Source organism: Trichophyton benhamiae, assembly GCF_000151125.1.
Source record: "Trichophyton benhamiae CBS 112371 chromosome Unknown contig01293.0, whole genome shotgun sequence".
In the NCBI taxonomy this organism is placed as follows: Eukaryota; Fungi; Ascomycota; class Eurotiomycetes; order Onygenales; family Arthrodermataceae; genus Trichophyton; species Trichophyton benhamiae.
In genome coordinates this window covers 1,733,816-1,753,492 of record NW_003315113.1, presented here as the reverse complement: position 1 = coordinate 1,753,492, position 19,677 = coordinate 1,733,816, and the positions used below count along the sequence as shown (strand labels likewise).

Sequence of the window (19,677 nt, the reverse complement as noted above, 5' to 3'; positions counted from 1 at the left end):
ACGATTCTAAACTCCGAATAAGTTGTGTGCACCAGCTTTAGGGAGCACAAAGCCCGGATAATGTTTGGCATACATCTTAGTACGAATTGAACGTCTGAAAGAGGCATCTGACGATTTGACGATGAAATCATCACTTCATAAACGTATCCTTCTCCGAGAGCAGGGTGATAGTACACTGTACTCCAGCATTCGTGGGTTTTACGGCGATAAGGCATGGATCGATGATCTGGATATAGTCAATGAACTAGGAGGCCATAATGGTTGCGTCAACGCCTTATCGTACGTTTGTGCAGTTTCAATTTATCTAAATAGGCCACAGTTGACGGAATTGCTAACGAAATATATCTAACAATAGATGGTCGAACTCTGGGAAACTTCTTGCTTCAGGCTCTGATGACAAGCATCTAAACATCTTCTCCTATCAACCTGAATCGACGGAAGCATCATTCTTCCTCAACACAACAATTGTTACTGGCCATTCAGCAAACATATTCTCCGTGAAGTTCATGCCACATTCGAACGATGGGACCCTGGTATCCTGCGCCGGTGATTCCGAAGTCCGTGTTTTTGATATCGAGCATCAAGGAAGATCTGCAGCTACAGAGACTTCTGCTATTACCTCGGCTCGAAGACGAAGGATTAGTAATTTCTTCAGTGGAATGCGTTATTTGACAGAGAATAACACGAACTCCCGGGTATATCGGTCACACGCAGATCGAGTCAAACGAATTGTCACCGAGAATTCTCCTCATCATTTCCTCACTTGCTCCGAGGACGGGGAAGTTAGACAGTGGGATCTACGGCAGCCGTCGTCTGCATATCCATCTCCCCGTGGTGGCCAGGGCTTCATGGCTTTTAGGCCAGGCTTGAGACATGACGACTCCAACGTTCCGCCGCCATTGATATCTTACAAGCGGTACAACCTCGACTTGAATACCATATCCTGCTCTTCCAGCCAGCCACACTACATCGCGCTTGGAGGTGCCCATCTCCACTGCTTTCTACACGATAGACGGATGCTAGGCCGTGATTTACAAGCCGAGCGTGGTCAGCCTGGAAGCCACGATCCTCCAAAATCTCGGCATGACAACGAGGCCATGGGAAAGGCTACACGTTGCGTAAAGAGGTTTGCTCCGCGCGGCCAGAAAAAGATGAAAAGGAGAGATAACGGGCATATTACAGCTTGCAAAATTAGCAATGCAAACCCAAATGAGATGATTGTCAGCTGGTCTGGAGAACATATTTACAGCTTCGACTTAGTCCGCAACGACGATGCATTGGACCATAAGGACAATGACAACAGGGAATGTTTGGATGGCACAAGTACTGGAAGAGCTAAGAAATCCAAAAATAGGAAAAGGAAGCGAGGAAAAGCCCGATCCGTCAGCTCTGCTAGCAGTGGATCCCGTCACCAATCCCGGCTTCGTCCTGAGAGTAACGAATCAGAAGACCTAGCTTTTAGAGTTCGTTACCGCAATGGCGAGCTCGAAGATATTCCTTTCGACTCACTTCCAGGGACAAGCCTGGCTGACACCCCACAGGAGGTCCTTGAGAGGGCACGTGAATCTGTTCTCAACGAGGCCCAGAAGTTGAGTCTTCGAATAGCCAAGGGGCTGGTTGAAGTTCGAAAATTGCTTTTTTCGGTCGATGCTTCCACTCGTGAGGCTGTCGAGGAACAGTCGATGGCTGATCCCACCCCATATACTTCGTCATTTACTGCCGTCCTTGGCCTTGCAGCGACATATTTGCCTGAAATGGATGACGTTATAAGGAATTGGGGATACCCTCTAAATCCTACACATGGAGATGTTGTTTTTCAACAGGCTCTGCGCAGTAACAGGGAGTCATCTCGTCGGTTTATTCAAGCCTCCGGCACCTTAGCCAGGGCTCTTGGTGGTAGAATACAAACAGCATCGGGTGGTGAGAGCCCACAGCTTCAATTTTTCCGCCAGATTGAACCAGCTCCTACCGAAAACGGAATCATTGACAATAGCAGTCAATTTGGGTACGATTTCTTGAAGGCAATCGTACTCTGGCTTGAAGGAGGGAGACCAGCCCTACTAGAAGGATTTAAAGAGAGGCCTTCTGAACGTCGCAATGCTGCTAGATTCCCCATTCCGCAATCTGCAACAGACGAGGCTATCGATACCATTCTGATACCATACTTGAAGGGATTGGCTGGGAACAATCCTATTGTGAACGTTGATACCTCGAGATTCGAGCTTGATGAATCTCGCGTGATATTTTCCTCTCAATCACATGCAGTGAATGCTTTTGCCCAGGCAATTAGACTGCCTTTAGAAGACCTTTCTGGTGCAGCCATGTCATCAATTGACGGGGAAGAAATATCAAGGGATAATTCTAATCTATCTGCCCTAGACCGCCGTGCTGCCACTCGATTCTGGGGTTTAAAGGTAGGGAGGGGCATTTTGATGGACGTTGGTGAGGGTGTTAACTTTGAATTTGTCAATCGTGCCTTCGGAGGCCTTCGAGCTACGCTTGAAGAGGATGATGATGATGAAGATGACGAAAGAGAAAGACTACAGGAGGACATCGATCCCAACGAGGAAGAAGAAGAAATATCCGAACTTCGCGTTCTGCATAGACACTCACGCCACAATCGGCACTCACATCGAGAACCCATCTCCAGGGATGATGTCGAGGACCATGATATTCAAAGCTCATCTGAAGAGGATGATGAAGAAGAGAGTGAAGATTCAGAGAGTGAGAGTGATAGCAGCGACTACGACTCTGAGAACGAAAGGTTAAGGGAAGATGATGATGAAGATGAATTTGGAATATCCACCCAACTATCTTCAACGTGTCGTAACTCGGTAGAGTCACATGTTCCCTGTTCTTCTCACCTCAACGTTTACCAAGGCCATTGCAATGTGAAGACTGTTAAGGACGTGAACTATTTCGGTTTGGACGATGAATATGTTGTGAGTGGAAGCGATGACGGAAACGTTTTCATATGGGATCGAAAGACATCGGATCTACTCAACATTCTCAATGGGGATAGTGATGTAGTCAATGTGGTCCAAGGTACGAGAGAATAATTGCCGCAGGAAGTAAGGCTTTGGGATCGCTGCAAATAATAACTAAAAATACATTTAGGTCATCCATACGAACCCCTTCTCGCTGTGTCGGGAATTGACCAGACGATTAAAATATTTTCGCCCGATAATCGAGCACAAGACGATGCTAGCAATGGCATCAACATTGCCGACCCTGATGCCCAATCCGATCTAACTGTTGGTGTCGAGAGTGCGTTAGACCAGACAAATATGAGAAGCCCCGGACTTGCAAGTAGAAAACGCTTGCATGACAGCTACCAGATTCTAAGCCGGAATGATGTGGACCGCCAAGGGGGGATGAATGAGGCCTTTCTTACGGTACGTTTATTGCAACCCTTGACTATCCTTCGAAGAGGACTATCATTCGCCGAGTGGGCGGCGTTGTTCTAAAACAAAGGCCTATCTTACCACTTGACGCTACCACCCCACATGTGCTCGTACTTTGCACGTTGATCTTGAAAGTAGCTCCGATACTCATGACGAATTTTCATAAAATTTAGAGAAGCATGCTCGCCCGTGTAGCGGCAACGCTTAGGGACAGACATAATGTTAGGCTTGGATTTGCCGGCGCTCACACTGGGGGAGACGAGCATCAGATTGTGCTAGATGAGAACTGTTCTGTAAGTCAACCTTACCTAGATGGCGTCGCATTCACAGTTACTAATTGCTTGTGTTCATATAAATAGGTTATGTGATTAGCCACTCAAATGTCTCCCCAGGCAGCTACCAATTGTCCTTAGCAATTCGAAATATATTTTTTCTCTGACCTTTTTCTATACCCGTCCTCACTGCCTTTTCCGATGTTATGGAAATGTGCATCAAACCGGCATCGGGTATACTTTACTTCTGCCGTTTGCATGCACTGGAGCTAGTTGCATAACTGTTCAATAATATTATTAGGAATCATTTGATAACTTGCAGCCAGCCATCTAGGCCAATAACCACCTAAGGCACTTATTAAGGAGCTGGCTTTCTTATGTCAATGCTTACCATGGGCTATCTCTTATCCACAGAGCTTAAGATGTCTAAAGCAGCGCAGGTGATGAAAATGAGCTCTAACAATCGCATGGGTCAACTCACCCCTTACGATCCCCAGAAGGGCCAGGTCAATCACGTGACTGGTGAATTTTTCCGTGGTGGCCACCGTAAGGTGATATGCAAGCCTCCTACTACAGACTCCGTCGGTTCGCCCATATGTCGTGTCATCTTCTAGCTGCAAGCTGTTGATGCGTATTTCTGTGCCTCCCAAAACTACCCATGATATTCTTTTTTTTCTTTTTCGATATTTATCCCTTACCCCACCAGGAAACCTGTTCCAAGGAATAGTATAGCATGTCTCTACGGAAAAATGAGACATGTGAGCCAGATTTATTGAAAAGGCGCCGAGAATGCTCTTTGATGATTCGCATTGATCCCTATAATCCGATTCGACATTTTCAACGCGGCTTAACATACCAGGCGCTTGGCTTTCCCGACTTAGCTGCTGCTGATGCCTACCGCGCCCTTACCTTACTCGATTCCGTAATTGACCCCGATACAAGCGAATATCCGGCTCGAAAACGAGTTGATTTGGAATCTTTTTCAGACTTGAGCTCGCTTGAGGTTTTGGATGGGAGTGGAGGTAATACTCAGGAGTACGGAAACCGCCACGATGTTGAGAGCCCCGCGTTCGAACCCCTTTCAGATAAGGAATATGCCGAGCATATCTTTGAAGTTTACGAATTATTGGTGAAATCTCTTGCCCAATGCGGGTGTTTGAGGGATGCCTATGACATGTGTGTGCAGGCTATGAATTTACCTACAGATGGGGTTAAAGGGAAAATGCGAAACACAGAGCTACCGTTGTTACTCAACAACATCAAAGAAGCCGCCATTTCTACTAACGTGAATTCAACCGGCTTTGATCCTATGACTCTTCCTGCTCAAGGTCACGCTCGGCGATCATTATACCCATGGAACACTCACGAACCGGATCGAAACAAACCAGAGATTGTAAAATATCTGAATGAACGGCTGGCCCAGGTAGCACCCAAATGCGAGGTTCGTACAACAACTTTACCATCTTTGCACGAGAGTGTTGTGAATGGAAATTTACGCGAAGACATCACTTTTGAAGGCGGTAACGTTTCTATCCAACTTGGCTTATTTGCGAAAGAAGACATTGCTCCCGGCGAGATACTATTGCATGAATCATCAATGTTAACAGCAACAAATCGACTGCATGATGATATATGCGATGCTTGTAATGGTCCCTTACCAGAACTCTCATCCTCTGAACCACCTGTTGCTTGCGAAGATTGCCATGATACTATATTCTGCAGTCAAACGTGCCATGATCTAGCCCAGGAACTCTACCACGCTGCAATGTGTGGGCAAGATGGGCTAGAGTCTATAGGCAAAGATGTCCCGGATCCAAAAGATAAAGCTGATTATCTGTACCTTTTACTGCTCGAGCGTTCCATTGCAATGGCAGCCACTCAAGATATCCACCCTCTTGACCTCCCAGAAGTCAAATACATATGGGGTGATTTCTCCTCTTTGGATGGCAAAGGAGATGATATTTTTGATACAACTTTCACTAAAAGACCAGCATCCGCTACATTGCCGTTTTCTTTTCAGCTTAATATCGTCCAGCCTATGCGTATTCTGGATGAGATGGGGATTGATCCCTTCAAATCATTAGATCGGTATGATACCTGGGTCTTGAATACCCTGTATGCTAAATTTCGCGGGACTGCATCTGGTCGTCTATCTACATGGGATGGCGGTCCTGAAGTTTGTGCTGTACATCCTCTGTGGTGTCTAGCAAATCATAGCTGCGATCCAAATGTGCGATGGGAATGGGGTGGCGAGATCACTTTTACTGCTAGAACCGATGAGGGGAGGGTCAAATGGGGTCCAGAATCCAGGTCTAGCAAGGGAGGTATCTCGAAAGGCGAAGAAATTCTAAATCACTATTGCGATATTAGCCTTCCCGTTAAGAAAAGACGTGAATGGGCCATGGGTGCGTTGGGAGGGGCTTGTCTATGTGAACGCTGTATCTGGGAAGCTGCACAAACTTAGGCACATGCATCTAGATTAGACTAAATTACCAACAGTCATCTATTTGAGCTTGTTGTTTGCACCGAGATACTGTGACCTGGCCTTCATACGTTTTATAATTTATGACCCCCACTAGCCGCATCGATGTTGTTTAGAGGAAACCAAGGCTACAAACTGCTTTAAGAATTCCAACAGAGCAAACTAGATTTCTATTTCTAAGGTTTGGCTATCTAATTTCATTGTGCCCTGTTTTATAACTCCTCCATTGCTTCTGTATCCTCACAGTCCCTTATGTTTTCTTGGTGCCATTCTAGTTGTGGGCAACGTTCACGTTGATATGGCCGCCGTCAGAAAAGGAGATGATGTCACCGTTTCCAACACACTCAGTGTATCCGTGGTTGTAGCAGCAGTCAATGATTTCTTGGATTTTGTTCGCGACAGTAGTAGCATCGGTATAGCTGTTTACCGAGGGATGATCACCGGTACGACGTAGTGTCAGTTTGGCGCTTCCATAGGTTGCAAATGTAGAGCCGCTTCTTCCAGAGACATGGTATTGCCCGCCGTACGCCTGAACAGCACCCTTAAGCCCAACGATATGGTCTCCCTTGGTGCCTTTCTGGTAAACACAGCTAACGTTACTGGCAAAGGCGGTGGAGGCGTAGACCGTACTTATGATGGTCGCGGCGGTGAATTTCATTTTGTCGGTTGTTAGTTTCGGGAGTACTATGCGATGGTTAGGATATGTGAGAAGATTTTGCTTCAGGGGATGAGGTGGCTGTTCGTACATAGTGTGTATTCGGATATGGAGGTTGGTCTTTTTTACCCAAGCTGAAGATAATGATGAGAAAGAAGCTACCAGATGAAGAGCCTGAATCTCTGCTTTTATAGACATTCCTGGGATACACCAACAACTATTGCACACTAAGAGGACAGGTGTAAGGCTGTCAATTAACAAATGAGCTATAGCAAATTGCTAGGAGGCGGACTAACTACTCCGACCCTGGCAAGCCATGATTTAATCTTAATCCACTAAGACTCACTCGAGCGTTTGCTGGTTCACCATGGCGTCCCCCGTTTTTACTCCCTTGATAGACAAACCTTATATTTGTGGAGACAAAAGGATCAAGCTTTGAAGGTCCGTGCCACATCTAATGAGCTTAACTCGACTGCTTATTGGAAGAACTACCCATCAACCTGCAAGGGTCGGAGCAAACCCCCGACAACAGTTGCAGCGAGGGTGACATTTCTCACTTCTCCTACACAAAGAAAAGCTTCTTCAAAGGGAGTCCAGCTCTATTTATTTGATAGTATATTCATCAGGCAAGAGGTATTGAATGAAACGTTGTGAATAGACGTGTCCTCAGCCTAGTGGTTTATTCACTTCTAATCTATTCACTATTCATTAAGACAGCTATATATAACTAGCAGACTACATCGCCGAGAAATCTAAACCTAAGCACAACTAACAACCAATAACTAACCTTGAGTTGATACCGACAGCGACCAGAATGACCCGCCCACCCTCTCTTGGGGCTATGCCTCTAGATATTCTATGCATGGTCTGTGACTGCCTTGTGGACTGTGACCCAAGCCAGAAAAGCTTGTTTTCCTTCTCGTTAACAAGCAAATGGTGTAACATTGCAGCAACGAGACAGAGGTTTAGGCGCATCCCAATCTCCTTAGAAAGCAAGGAGAAACTAGCTGAGGACATGGAGCGATGGAGCTGCATTCTAACCCCTTGTGGGTACATTGACTATGTGCAGGTCGTGAAGATAACCGGAAGTATCCATATTCGGGATATGACTTCTAACAGTGGAGAATGGCCACTCCGAGACATGAGCCTTGGGTACCATGAAGCAGACGATGAAAATGACGATGACGAGTGGGCCACAGGTTATGATGACCAGAGCGACAGCGATTCAACATGGGAATATGGCGATAGGAAGGTCTTCTCTGATGTGACTTTACTTGGTGAAAATCCATATTTGACAAATGAAGAGAGGCAGGCCCAGGAGGTTGCCTGGAGCCCCCTTGTGCACTTCATCAAGAGCCTGTCAGGCCTCAAAGACTTGATTTACGCGTCCGAAGACCAAATTCCGCTCTGCGTACTTTTAGCACTACACCAGCATCACCCAAAGAGTCGCCTTCACATGCACCACTTTATCCTCCACAGCCTCTTTCAGCCAGCTGACTATCCCCGGGATATAAGCCTAGAGGAATATACCCTTGCGACATCTCCATGCTTATATAGCATACGCACACATCAGTCCGATTACGATATCCAAGGAAGAGTTTGTTATAACTCTGAAGCAATTCTACAAATGGTGGCTGGTTTGGCACCAAACTTGAGACATGTGTCCATGGCAGTTCCGAGCGCTTTCATAAATATACAACACAACCCGAAGCCAGCATGGCATGGCTTTTTCATCAATAATCCACCAGAGCAAAATATCCCCAGACCACTTGGACAGCTCCGGAGTCTATCCTTCAAATTCATAGAGAGTTTAACCCCTTCCACACTCCGCAAGTGGTCTCACTACACGGATTTCTCCAAGTTGCAAACCCTTCGAATAATGAGCGATGATGGTGTTGGCATAGTCAGAATCCTTGATCAATTGGCAGTGGAGGGGAAGTTTAGTTCCCTTCGCTCTCTCAACTTAAAATTATTTCTTTCCACTTTCGCAGATACCATAATCTTTGACAGGGTTATGGCTGATTTTCTACGAAACCTGCCTCCCCTCAAGGAATTGAAATTGACTGGCTTTGTCGCTGAACAGACGTTCAACGTTATCCTTGAAAAGCATGGTAATACCCTGATTAAACTGGATTTTATTGCGTCTCGCGGATTCATGACAGGAGCGAGTTTATTTGTCCTCTACAATAATGAGGTTCGAGAGATTCAGAGGCAATGCCCGAACCTCCAGACGCTTGGCATTCTCATACCTCGTACCAACGGTAATAAGGATGAAGTAGATATCTACCGGACTTTGGGCATGTTCAAGTGGTTGAAGCAATTGATCCTGAGGCTTGATTTTTCTAGCGTCATCCACTACAGGCATTCCTCGTCCACTAAACCCGGCATCGATAGCCTATGTATTAGTTCCAATGCAGTAGCAACCTTGGATCAGATGCGTGAAACGTTTAAAAACTGCGCCATTGACGCAAACCTCGCGCTTTCCATATTCCGGATGATATCTACTGCCAACGGACTCAGATACCCTTCTAAATCCCCTTCGCTACAATACCTCAAACTTCAACCTTGGGGACATGGAGAATTCGGAAGTGGAGTATTCAACGGAGAACTCGGTGATATCACAAGATGGCTTGGTAGGTCTTGGCTCTGTACGAGGCTACATGGGGATATGAATTTCGAGAAAGTGGTTACAAGAGAGGTTGACAAGAAATGGCGGATGCTTTTTGAGCCCAGGATGGAGGATATTTTTGCGTGGGAGAAGCACTTCTTTGAGCAATCTGCACAAGCTCGGTTTTATCAAAAGGTCTGGAAAAGTATCTGGCCTGGGCATGCAGATGGAAGAAAATGGACGGATGATTGGTCAAGTTGTCCACTGCTGGAGGAATAGGTCCGCACCAAGCGTTAACATTGAACACACCCTTTTCGAGGCTTTTCAATCGTTCCCCGCTTCCCATACTTTTTACTCTTCCTACTTTTTCAGAAGCAAGTGATACAAAGGGCAACCAAAGCCTTATGTATACCTTTTAATAGTGTTTATTAGTCATAGTCATCATCATCATCATCATCAAGTAGCATGGAAACATAGAAAAGAAAATGCATTGATGCTGGCTTTGAACCTCCCAAAATTATTTTGCGTGTAAAAGTAGTTCTTCATAAAGCTCCGCAGGAATTTTTTGTACAATTAGAACGGTCAGAGCGATTGTTTCTTTTGCATCGATAGGCGGGAATGACCGGAGGATTTTGTTTGGACTACGTAAGAGTTAGGAAATGTACCCAGAATTGGAGTATTAGAGGAATAAGCTACTTACCTCTGGCTTGCCAAGATAATATCCCTCATCCGTATTAATTGTGCAACAATGCATAATATATTCAAATGAGGTCCGTAGGCGAAAAGAAAATCCCAAAGATGCAAAACCTCTGGTAGTGGGGGTGTACAAGCACACAGCGTAAGTACTGATGGGAATGCGTATAATTCGGCATGCATTCCCTTACTGAATAAGTGATTGGCTAGCTTTGGCTCAACAACTTCTAGGCAACGATCCACTAACTTGACTCCTTTGTGGACTCCGTCCATGGTACTTTTGGCATACCCGGGACATTCACGGGTGATAAAGTGGTGGAACAGCGCGAACGCTTCCACTTCGCTTCGTGATGCATAAAGGAACGGTGCGCATAAGACATTCATCCCCTGTACATATATTGCAGCGGAATCCGATGGGTTCGGACTTTGGCCATCAATAGCGGCGGCATGGCCATCGGGGAGGAAGACAGATGAAGTTCTTCTCGAGTTTGACTGCTGTGAAGGAGAAAGCTGGCGCGAAGAAGTTCCTGTCTTGGAGTCATGTATCTTCCATGCCACAGCATTGAGAAGTCGTATAAGACTTGCTTCGGTAACTCTCCGTTTAAATAATGGATCAGTGGCTAGGGTTCGGAATGTGTCATTACGGATCTTGGTATATGCCGGTGACCGACCCCGGTGGACAAGGGAGAGGTATTCGTCTGTTGGGAGAGGAGGTATATCGAGGAGGGCGAGCCAAATGTATATACGGTGAGTTGACTTCAATCATGGAACATTAGCACAGTGACCAGATGCCCTCTTAGGATGAGTGATTTCACTTACCATCCCATCGTTATCCGCATCGACTCTTGTGGACAGAATCAGGTACCGCAACTCTTCAAGCCCAATCGCAAGATTGTTATTCGGAGGGCCCTCTCTTAAGAGATTTTCAAGCCCAGAACGCCTAGTGAGATAGCCGATTGACCCTGATTTTCGATTGACACTGGGTCGTTTGCGTGGTTGCGCAGCTCCAGGCGCAGCTCCAGTAACATCGCTATTAGACCTCCCACGGCCATGAGTTGTTGCAGGTGTCGTTGCGGCAGCTACTGGTTGCTCCGACGTCTGCTGTGCCGATGCCTCTCGGGTGTTAATGCTCGTTGTATTTCGGAAGATCGGAGGTCGGGAGCCTACGGCCGGGCTACTCGAATGTGTCGATAGTGTCTGGTGTGATTGGAATCTGCGTAATGTTCTAGTGGGTTGAGGTGGCTGCAGTCCGCCTGATACTGGGGGGACGCGAGGTTGGGATGGTTGAGGCATGCTGTCAGAAACGGCGGACCCCGTTACCAGGGCCGTATAGTAGGCGCCAGATAATGCCCCTGGAGCACGTATATGTGAGTGGCTTTCGATAACTTGACCGCGATATGCAAAGGGCTGGCTGGCATGCAAGTCATGGATTTTTTTCCCCTTTACCCCTGCCCTGAAAACCGAAAACCAGCCTCATCGCGACTATTTTTGCCCAGCGCGTCGGGCGATCCAGCCAACTTTCTGGGGGTCGCTTCCAAGGTTCCAGTTTATAGTGGTCACGTGGTGATGTTAGAGGGTCTTGGCATTATCAAGCTTATTTAGAGTTTAAAGCGGTGTGCCGGCGCGCAGTTAAGAGCAAGGGGGGAAAACGACGACAGCGCAGGGGATTGCCGATAACAGGAGCGGATAGTTGACGATCTATACAAGGCGAAGAAGTTTTAGATATGAACACCGCCGCGAGCCGGTTTGTGGTTCGGGTACGCCATGAAAACACCGCATGACATAGTATAGTGGTTTGGTCATTATATTATTCACAACTATAAACATTAAAAGTGACGCTATCCAGCTGCCGATGCAATTAATACACTATCACGTTATGGTAATCCGCAGATGACATTCAGCTTTCCTTCGATTTTGATTTGTCTGCCTTTGGGTCTCCCGGGCCACCAGTTAAACTTCCAACAAACTCCTCATACCTGAACACTTCGGCTCGACTTCTCGACCCCGTAAGAGAGGAAGTTTTCCCTTTATTACCAAATGCGCGTCTGCCGGTAAATCCCTGTATGACTTCGTTTATTTCGCTCTCTGTCAACGGTCTCTCGTCTCCTTCGGGGCTGGTGTGGAGTAAAGCATCTCGAAGCTCTGCCAGGTCAATCTGACCACTGTCGTCTTCGTCAAATGCTGCAAAGGCGTTAAGGAGCTCTTGAGAAGACGATAGTGGTGCTAGATGGGTAGCGATCTGGTTTAAGTACGTTGGAAGGTTGATGGATCGCGGGCCGTTTGGCGGAAAGTATGCGCCTGTTGCCAAAGAAGACGAATCTTCGCCTAAACACGCATGAGTCAGCAAGAAAATATAGCCCAAAGATAAATCAAATGTCAAAAAATTGGCCAACTAACCAAGGTTGTTTAAAGCATCGGCTACATCTTCCCTGTTTACTTGGCCATCGTTATCACGATCTAATACCTGGAAAGCCTCGCGCATCTCCCGCAGCTGTGCCGGAGGTATCTTGCTCAGTAGATCGTTGTTTTTTGGCGACCTTTCAGGTGTTTTGGGCCTTCCCATAGCTGAAAACCGATCTTGAGCATTGGCTCCTTTTGTAGGTGAAAGTTGCGGTGATCTGGGGCCAGGGGAGGATCGTGGTCCATTGCTACCGTTCGTAAATATATCTCCATTCTCTCTTTCTAGTGCTTGGAAATGGCTCAATTTGCTAGGGGAATGTGTCGGGGTGGTTCCTCTGCTACTCGGGCTTCCGGGTATATTTGGCCGGATCACGGGTCCGGGTGATGAAGGCGGCGGTGAAGAGACAAACGACTGGCGCCGGAAGGGAGAGGAACGGGGGGATCCGAAGGAGAGAGGCGACGGCTTATATGGCGTTGTGTTCGGCGTACCCTGCAGTCGTTGTCAGTACGTAATGAATAACTTTGACTATCACCACCAAATTAAGCCTACCATTCTTCCTTTCTGCTTTGACTAGGAGCAATTATTAACAATGATGGGGTGGGCAATCGAATAATGGCCGTATAGTTATTGGTGCCGTGGTCGTCTCAAATTTTTGTTGCTTGCGGTTCGCTTCGTTCGATGTTATCTTGCCTTTTGATAAGCCCAAGTCATGATGCACTATCCGGGAGCCCAAAGCGGAAATCAACAAACATTGGGCCGGATAAATGATTTCCCTTATCCGGGCGCAAAAACGTTATTCCAGTACACGTTTTTCTTAGTCATCAACACCATGTGAAGGCGCCAGGTCAGCCAATCCCAACCCTGCCTGCTGTTCGCCTCGATAGCCGCGAGTGCAAAAGAAACCAAGAAAAGGGACCCTCTGCTTGTGAATGGCGCATCGCATGGAGAGAGAGAGAGAAAGCTGTTCCTGGGGCGTCCCTAAATGTTCCTTGATCCACGCATGCTTCTGATGGATTGATAGCCAACACTCGATAAGCGCATTGCGTCAATAGCGAGGTATGCTGAAATACGTTGACTTATGCGCCCAAGGTGACTGCCATGAGATTAACCATCTTGCTCTGCTGTAGAATGCAATTTCTCGTTTCTGCCCCCTTAATCCTCTGATTATACCACCAATATTCAATCATGGCGAACTCCTTGGCCAGACGGCCTTCCACCAACGGCTCTTCTCACGACCGAGGCACCTCATTCACCTCCATCCCACCCTCATCTATATCCCCGCATCAGTCCGTTTCTATTGGACCAAGGAAGAACCGATCGCAGACGTCTCTCAGCCACAAATCAATTGGGAGCTCTGGGGAATCCTCACAGCGGCGATCTGTACATTCCTATGGCAGTTTTCAGGCGCAGAAACGGAGGTACAAGTCGCAGTACCCCGCCGACTCTCCAGAACCGCATGTCGAGTACATTCTCGTTGCCTCATTTGATGTAGACCGAGGGCCTATTATGGAGCATCAGTATCCTAGTGCCATTAGTGGCGATGAGAGCATGCTGGCAGAGCTCATGTTACCTGATCAAACACACGTTCGCAGCCAGGATTGGACGATCTTCTTTTTGCACAAGGATAATGGTGGGCCTGAAGAAGATCCTGAATTTGGGGAAGATAAGGATGGGGATGACGAGCAAGACGAAGAAAAAAGTCGAGATGACCTATCTCAGGAGTATCCGGAGGAAGACGATGCCGGGAGTGCGGGCATGGATGATGAACCACCCCTGATGTACGTCCTGAATCTTGTGAATACAAAACAGGACACATCAGTTAAACGGTATTATCACCCACATTATGCGTTTTACCTATGAGTTGATATACTGACAGATACAGTGGTGCAATGGTTAAAGCAATGGCAATATGCACAAGACACTCATTTCTGCATATATACAAGGTTCGTTCTCCCCAGTTGGCTACAGTTGGGCCTCCACTAACGAATTCCCATAGCCACTGCTACTCCTTGCCTTAGAAGACTATTTCAAACACCCATTCCCGGAAACTCTGGCCAAATTATATGATTCTCTCAATGCTATGGATCTTTCATTGATGCCGTGTCTTTCCTACCTTGAACGACACATACTCCAGTCAACTGAGACAAAAGATCTCTTTGTGGAAAAGTTTGAAAGGATGATTAAGCAGAGGCTTGCAGACGAACGAGCAGAGCTCGAACGTCAAGGCATTGATCCTCAAAAGGCTGGGCCTCCATCCCGATATACCGTGCCTCGCGACACTCATGAATTTGAATCTAAGATCGTCTACAACGACATTGCAATTCCGGTCAAGGTCCCTACAGCAATCTCCCCGGAAACCGTGGGTGATTTTTCCTTGGTCAAACTGATACAGACATTTGCAGGTCCCCATGCTGCCTCCCCACAACCTTTTGCTCTGCACCCCCATCTAACAAGCAGCGGACCTTTCACACATCCCATAATTGTGCTGGTAAATGCTCTGCTCACTCAGAAACGTGTTATATTCCTGGGGCATAATCGGCCATCTGGAGAGGTTGCTGAAGCTGTCCTTGCAACATGTGCCCTTGCTTCAGGAGGAACACTACGGGGGTTCACTCGCCATGCCTTTCCATACACGGACTTGACGAAAATTGATGAACTTATTAAAGTGCCTGGTTTTGTGGCCGGTGTCACAAATCCGACATTTGCTAACCATCATGAGTGGTGGGATCTTCTTTGTGACCTCCCTAGCGGACGGATGAAGATTAGCAACCGTGTTGAGGCTGCTCCGGTAACGGAAGGGATGCAGTATTTCCAACCACAAAACCAAAATTCCTCCTCGTCTCTACTCGGTAGTTCCTCCAACCCTCCGGACCTTACTGGCGATGTACAGTTCATGGATGATATCCTTAAGAGCATAGCTTCGAGACATAGTGAAGGTGTTATCCGAGCCAAATGGCGTGCCTATATCAACAAATTCACAAGAATATCTGCCACCTTTGAGGAAATAGTCTATGGGGCAACTGCTCTTGATATAGTGGGGCCTGATGAGCCCCCGCCAGATTCATCTCCAATGCGTGAGCGCTCTGGAGAATCAACTCTACGCGGACATGGATACGTTTGGGTCGATGAAGCCACCAAACAACGTGAACTCGCCGCTTGGGTACCGCGAATTGAAGGGTGGAGGAACACCCGGTCATATTACTATTTTATTCAAGACACTGCAACAATGCATCTTGTTGGAAAGCCATTGAAGGGTCTAGATGTTCAACATCACCATGATCGACTACGGACACTCAAGCTGAGCGATGTGGATGCTAAGGCAGTATATGTTGCATTTTCGAAATCCATCAAAGATTACAATTCTATCTGCCAACTTCTTTCAGTTATACCCGAAACACAGGCCGGTCTCTTCTATCTCTCTATGGGCCTCTTTCACAATGACTCGGTAGTTCGCAATGCTACGGTTGATTTACTTGATAGAATATCTGTTCATGAAGCCGGTCGGCATTTCTGGGCTCAGCTCAGTCGGTTTGCAAGGCTAGCTTACTATCGAATCAAGCGCGACAAAGAAAGGGAAGTAGCTAGCCCCTTATCCTCCCCTTTTGATGACAACACGTCGCACAGCATAGTCGGGGTGGCCGTGAGCCATACTTCAGTTGGAACCAAAAAGGGAGTTCGACGAAGCTGAGAAAAAAAAAAAGAAAAGGAAAAAAAAGGCATGTTTAATGAATAGTTTTTGTGTTTGTTCCAATATTTACGAAGCACATAATTTCTCAGTTTTGAGACATCTATCTTCCCTTAAAATCCCTACCCTTCCACAACACCCTGGTTTGGTTACCTATCCCGCCATGTATTCATAGTGAGACTACCCCCTGTCGTCTTTGAGTTATGATCACCATTTGTATATCAACGTCAAAATACTACGGAAGCAGGTGTGCTTGATTCCTATCTAGCACCAAAAGTTGAATATGACAATATCAATGCTCAATCCCGACAAGTTCCACAAAGCTGTAGAATACCAATTGGTATGCGATCAGCAGACACCTAGGGCGCTGTACACTATTATTTGATAGAATGGATAGCTGCCGTTATGGCACCCATAGCGACCTCTTGGTGTTATTCTACTGGCTATGAAAAAGCCAATTCAAAAGCCTGACATGATAATAAAATGTAACGTGGACTGTTAGAGTGATAGCTAGAGGATTAATGCAGAAAATAATTCCTCCGGCAGCAGGTACAGGAGTCTCAAAATTCTAGCTTTCGATGTGATCGGGCAGGAAAGTAATTCAGGGTACCCGATAGCTATTGAATAGGGGCTAACGCCCTTTCACATTCAGTGCACCCTCCCACTCCAGCGTTCGTAAAACTCAACATACCATGTACCCTGCAACCCATCAAACCGGCTATTGCCCTTGCAGCCTTACCGCTCTTTCATTAATGAACATCTCTGCTAGGTCTTGGTCATGCCAACACTCCATGGGTCTGACAGACAGCACTGTCACAATAACGCCACACTCCAGGCCCGCCCAGCCGTAATGAGATAGATCCTTCTCGGCATCTGTCTTGCTTCCATAGCCGGTTCATAGCCGAAACACTCATCAAGCAAAGCGGGTGGCTGCAGTCAGCTTGTACTCCCCAGCTATCATTAACTGGTCCAAGAGTCAAGCCCAAATCAATTGCCGTAGGTGAACGGGAGACGATAGGGTATCAAGATAAGCTCTTTTCTCTTGCTTTAATTCTATCCCCTCGTTTTCTTCAACATTCCAGGAATGGTTAACCTTTCCCTTAGACTTCGTACTATATAGCTACCCTGGGACCAATTAACTTCAATCAAAGCAAATGAAAAAACTGGTGGCGACCTTTTTTTTCACCCTTTTTTGTAGGGAAATGGCAAACGCCACCTGTTTTTGCATCTGAACTGTTGAAGTCGAGGCGCCGTGGAAGAGATTTAACCGAATGATTTCCGAGTATTAGGAAAATATACGGTGAGTTGTTAACGGTCAGGAGTTGAGTGTAGTCAGGCATAGCTGAATGTACGGATTGCACAAGGGATATGCATGTCAGCCTGGTGGTTCATAGTACTTAATCGGCTCTGTAGAGCCTATGGGGAGTGCTCCGTACCAGAACATAGTAGGGTTCTCATCGACTATCAAATAGCTGACCTTCCAATCTAGCGCAGCAGCGGCGCAAATAATGCAGGCCATGTCGACGCTTAACTAGTCAACTGGGTTCCTCGTGTGCTTTTTTTTTTTTATTGTATTTCTTGGGCTACCTCTCCTCCATCCTTTTTATCATGATATTTATTCCTTCTATCACCACTTCCCACTCGATCTTGTGTATTCTCTCCTTGAGTGCCTCCAGATCTTCATCCACACCTTTTATAAATGGGATCTCGCGTGTCAGGATTGGTTCGCCCATATCAACCTCTGCAATGACTTTATGGATCATGACTCCTGTCTTATCAATTTTGCCTTCTAGCCATGCTTCTTGGGCGCGTTCAATGGCATGCTACCGCTCGGAATTAGAATATTAAGCAATCATAGTTAAACAAAGGCCCATGCGGGAAGCCTCATGACTTACAGTTCCGTTGAATGCGCCCGGTAGCGCGGGGTGCAGATTTATAGTATCCAGGCCTGCCTTTGCCATTGGATCCAGGAACTTCTTTGATAGCACATACATAAACCCTAGACAGACAACAAGGTCAGGCTTATCGTCCAGTACTATCCGTGCCAACTCGGTGTCATATTCCTCCCGAGCTTTCTTGACACCCTCTTCCGTGTTTGGGTGTTTTTTCTTGTATGTTAGTAGGTTATGGTATACGGTAGGTATGCCGGCTTTCTTTGCCCTCTCGAGGCCATATGCGTCTTTCCGGTTCGACAGGACTCGCACGACTGTTGCGGGGAGAGTTTTGGCGTCAATGGCATCGATCACGGCTTGGAGGTTGGTGCCGCTCCCGGAGATGAGGATTGTGAGGCGCGTAGGGGAATCCATCCTATCTTCGGTGGCCTTTCTTACAGGTCGTGTCATCGGTATCGCAAATAATGAAAACTTCCAATATTATCAAAAATGCGCTTCAACATTTTCGACCCCGCCAGTTGTTTATCTCTAGATTACGTAATAGTTACATCACGTGTAGATTATATAATAATATATTAGTCATCAAGCGCACTTTCGCTTATTTTTTTCTTTCCACAAAACGATCTTTTTTTATTTCCTGTTTCTTTCGTTCGTTTGACCAGCAAGCATCAACAACGTCCAGTCAACGCGACCTTCTTTCGACAACGAGGACAGACAGCAGACATCCGTCGCAATGGCCAAGGCTAAGAAGACCACCGATACCCTCTCCTCGCGCCTTGCGCTTGTGATGAAGTCCGGCAAGGGTATGTTGCTGCGCCTCGAGACGTGTGAAGAAGATATTTATGCAGAAAGCTAACGAGATCAATCATGACAGTCACCATGGGATCCAAGTCTACCCTCAAGACCCTCCGCTCTGGCAAGGCTAAGCTCATCCTCATCGCCGGAAACTGCCCACCTCTGCGCAAGTCCGAGCTCGAGTGTAAGTCATCATCAGACCGGCGAAAATATCAAGACCTGACGCTGACCGATTGCGTATATAGACTATGCTATGCTCGCCAAGGTCCCAGTCCACCACTTCCACGGAAACAACGTAAGTACTCAATCGCCTATATCTCCTTGTTGAAAACCAAAAAAAAGAAAATCCTGGAAAAAAAAAGTGAAGTACTCGATGCGCGTATTCGTTCAGAATACGCGTGTGGGGGAAAATACGCAATAAGACAGCTCTATCTCCTCCATTTGCTCTGCGAAGAAGTTACACGTAGTGGACTATCTCTATGGTGACTTTGGAGAGTAGTAGTTGCTCTGAGAAGGGATTTCCCTCCCACATGCTATTTTTGTATACCATGTGCTGGGATATTGCTGGAGAGCTTGGCTAACCGCTTGGAACGTTGATTACGTTCGCCCGTATAGATTGAACTTGGAACTGCCTGCGGTAAACTTTTCCGCTGCTCTACCATGGCCATCCTCGACGCTGGTGACTCCGACATCTTGACCCGTGAGGCATAGATGTGCATTGATTTGCGCTGATGTGCTCGGGGCTCATGGCTGCTATGACCAAACGCTAAGGAAACCCCACGCCTGGCTA

The 19,677-nt window shown here is 46.8% G+C and overlaps 9 protein-coding genes across 9 annotated transcripts; 5 read left to right on the top strand and 4 right to left on the bottom strand.

Annotated features, from left to right (window-relative positions):
- Positions 1-121: 121 nt before the first annotated feature.
- ARB_04579 (uncharacterized protein) lies at positions 122-3,467 on the top strand (the record flags this gene model as incomplete). Its single annotated transcript, XM_003017651.1, has 3 exons — positions 122-279; positions 356-3,045; positions 3,118-3,467. The coding sequence occupies 3 exons, from the start codon at positions 122-124 to the stop codon at positions 3,465-3,467; spliced, it is 3,198 nt and encodes a 1,065-aa protein (XP_003017697.1).
- Positions 3,468-4,409: 942 nt separating this feature from the next.
- Positions 4,410-6,324, top strand: ARB_04578 (uncharacterized protein; the record flags this gene model as incomplete). Its single annotated transcript, XM_003017650.1, has 2 exons — positions 4,410-6,081; positions 6,275-6,324. 2 exons carry the CDS (start codon positions 4,410-4,412, stop codon positions 6,322-6,324), a joined length of 1,722 nt encoding a protein of 573 aa, XP_003017696.1.
- Positions 6,325-6,429: 105 nt separating this feature from the next.
- On the bottom strand, positions 6,430-7,011 carry ARB_04577 (uncharacterized protein; the record flags this gene model as incomplete). The annotated part of the gene is made up of 1 exon (XM_003017649.1): positions 6,430-7,011. One exon carries the CDS (start codon positions 7,009-7,011, stop codon positions 6,430-6,432), a length of 582 nt encoding a protein of 193 aa, XP_003017695.1.
- A 616-nt stretch (positions 7,012-7,627) lies between these two features.
- On the top strand, positions 7,628-9,700 carry ARB_04576 (uncharacterized protein; the record flags this gene model as incomplete). The annotated part of the gene is made up of 1 exon (XM_003017648.1): positions 7,628-9,700. The coding sequence occupies one exon, from the start codon at positions 7,628-7,630 to the stop codon at positions 9,698-9,700; it is 2,073 nt and encodes a 690-aa protein (XP_003017694.1).
- A 149-nt stretch (positions 9,701-9,849) lies between these two features.
- Positions 9,850-10,936, bottom strand: ARB_04575 (uncharacterized protein; the record flags this gene model as incomplete). The annotated part of the gene is made up of 3 exons (XM_003017647.1): positions 9,850-9,961; positions 10,122-10,870; positions 10,934-10,936. 3 exons carry the CDS (start codon positions 10,934-10,936, stop codon positions 9,850-9,852), a joined length of 864 nt encoding a protein of 287 aa, XP_003017693.1.
- Positions 10,937-12,011: 1,075 nt separating this feature from the next.
- Positions 12,012-12,596, bottom strand: ARB_04574 (uncharacterized protein; the record flags this gene model as incomplete). Its single annotated transcript, XM_003017646.1, has 2 exons — positions 12,012-12,439; positions 12,512-12,596. 2 exons carry the CDS (start codon positions 12,594-12,596, stop codon positions 12,012-12,014), a joined length of 513 nt encoding a protein of 170 aa, XP_003017692.1.
- A 1,104-nt stretch (positions 12,597-13,700) lies between these two features.
- On the top strand, positions 13,701-16,203 carry ARB_04573 (uncharacterized protein; the record flags this gene model as incomplete). The annotated part of the gene is made up of 3 exons (XM_003017645.1): positions 13,701-14,293; positions 14,398-14,458; positions 14,512-16,203. The coding sequence occupies 3 exons, from the start codon at positions 13,701-13,703 to the stop codon at positions 16,201-16,203; spliced, it is 2,346 nt and encodes a 781-aa protein (XP_003017691.1).
- Positions 16,204-17,783: 1,580 nt separating this feature from the next.
- ARB_04572 (uncharacterized protein) lies at positions 17,784-18,506 on the bottom strand (the record flags this gene model as incomplete). The annotated part of the gene is made up of 2 exons (XM_003017644.1): positions 17,784-18,023; positions 18,096-18,506. 2 exons carry the CDS (start codon positions 18,504-18,506, stop codon positions 17,784-17,786), a joined length of 651 nt encoding a protein of 216 aa, XP_003017690.1.
- A 319-nt stretch (positions 18,507-18,825) lies between these two features.
- ARB_04571 (uncharacterized protein) lies at positions 18,826-19,468 on the top strand (the record flags this gene model as incomplete). Its single annotated transcript, XM_003017643.1, has 4 exons — positions 18,826-18,895; positions 18,967-19,071; positions 19,133-19,182; positions 19,355-19,468. The coding sequence occupies 4 exons, from the start codon at positions 18,826-18,828 to the stop codon at positions 19,466-19,468; spliced, it is 339 nt and encodes a 112-aa protein (XP_003017689.1).
- Positions 19,469-19,677: the final 209 nt, after the last annotated feature.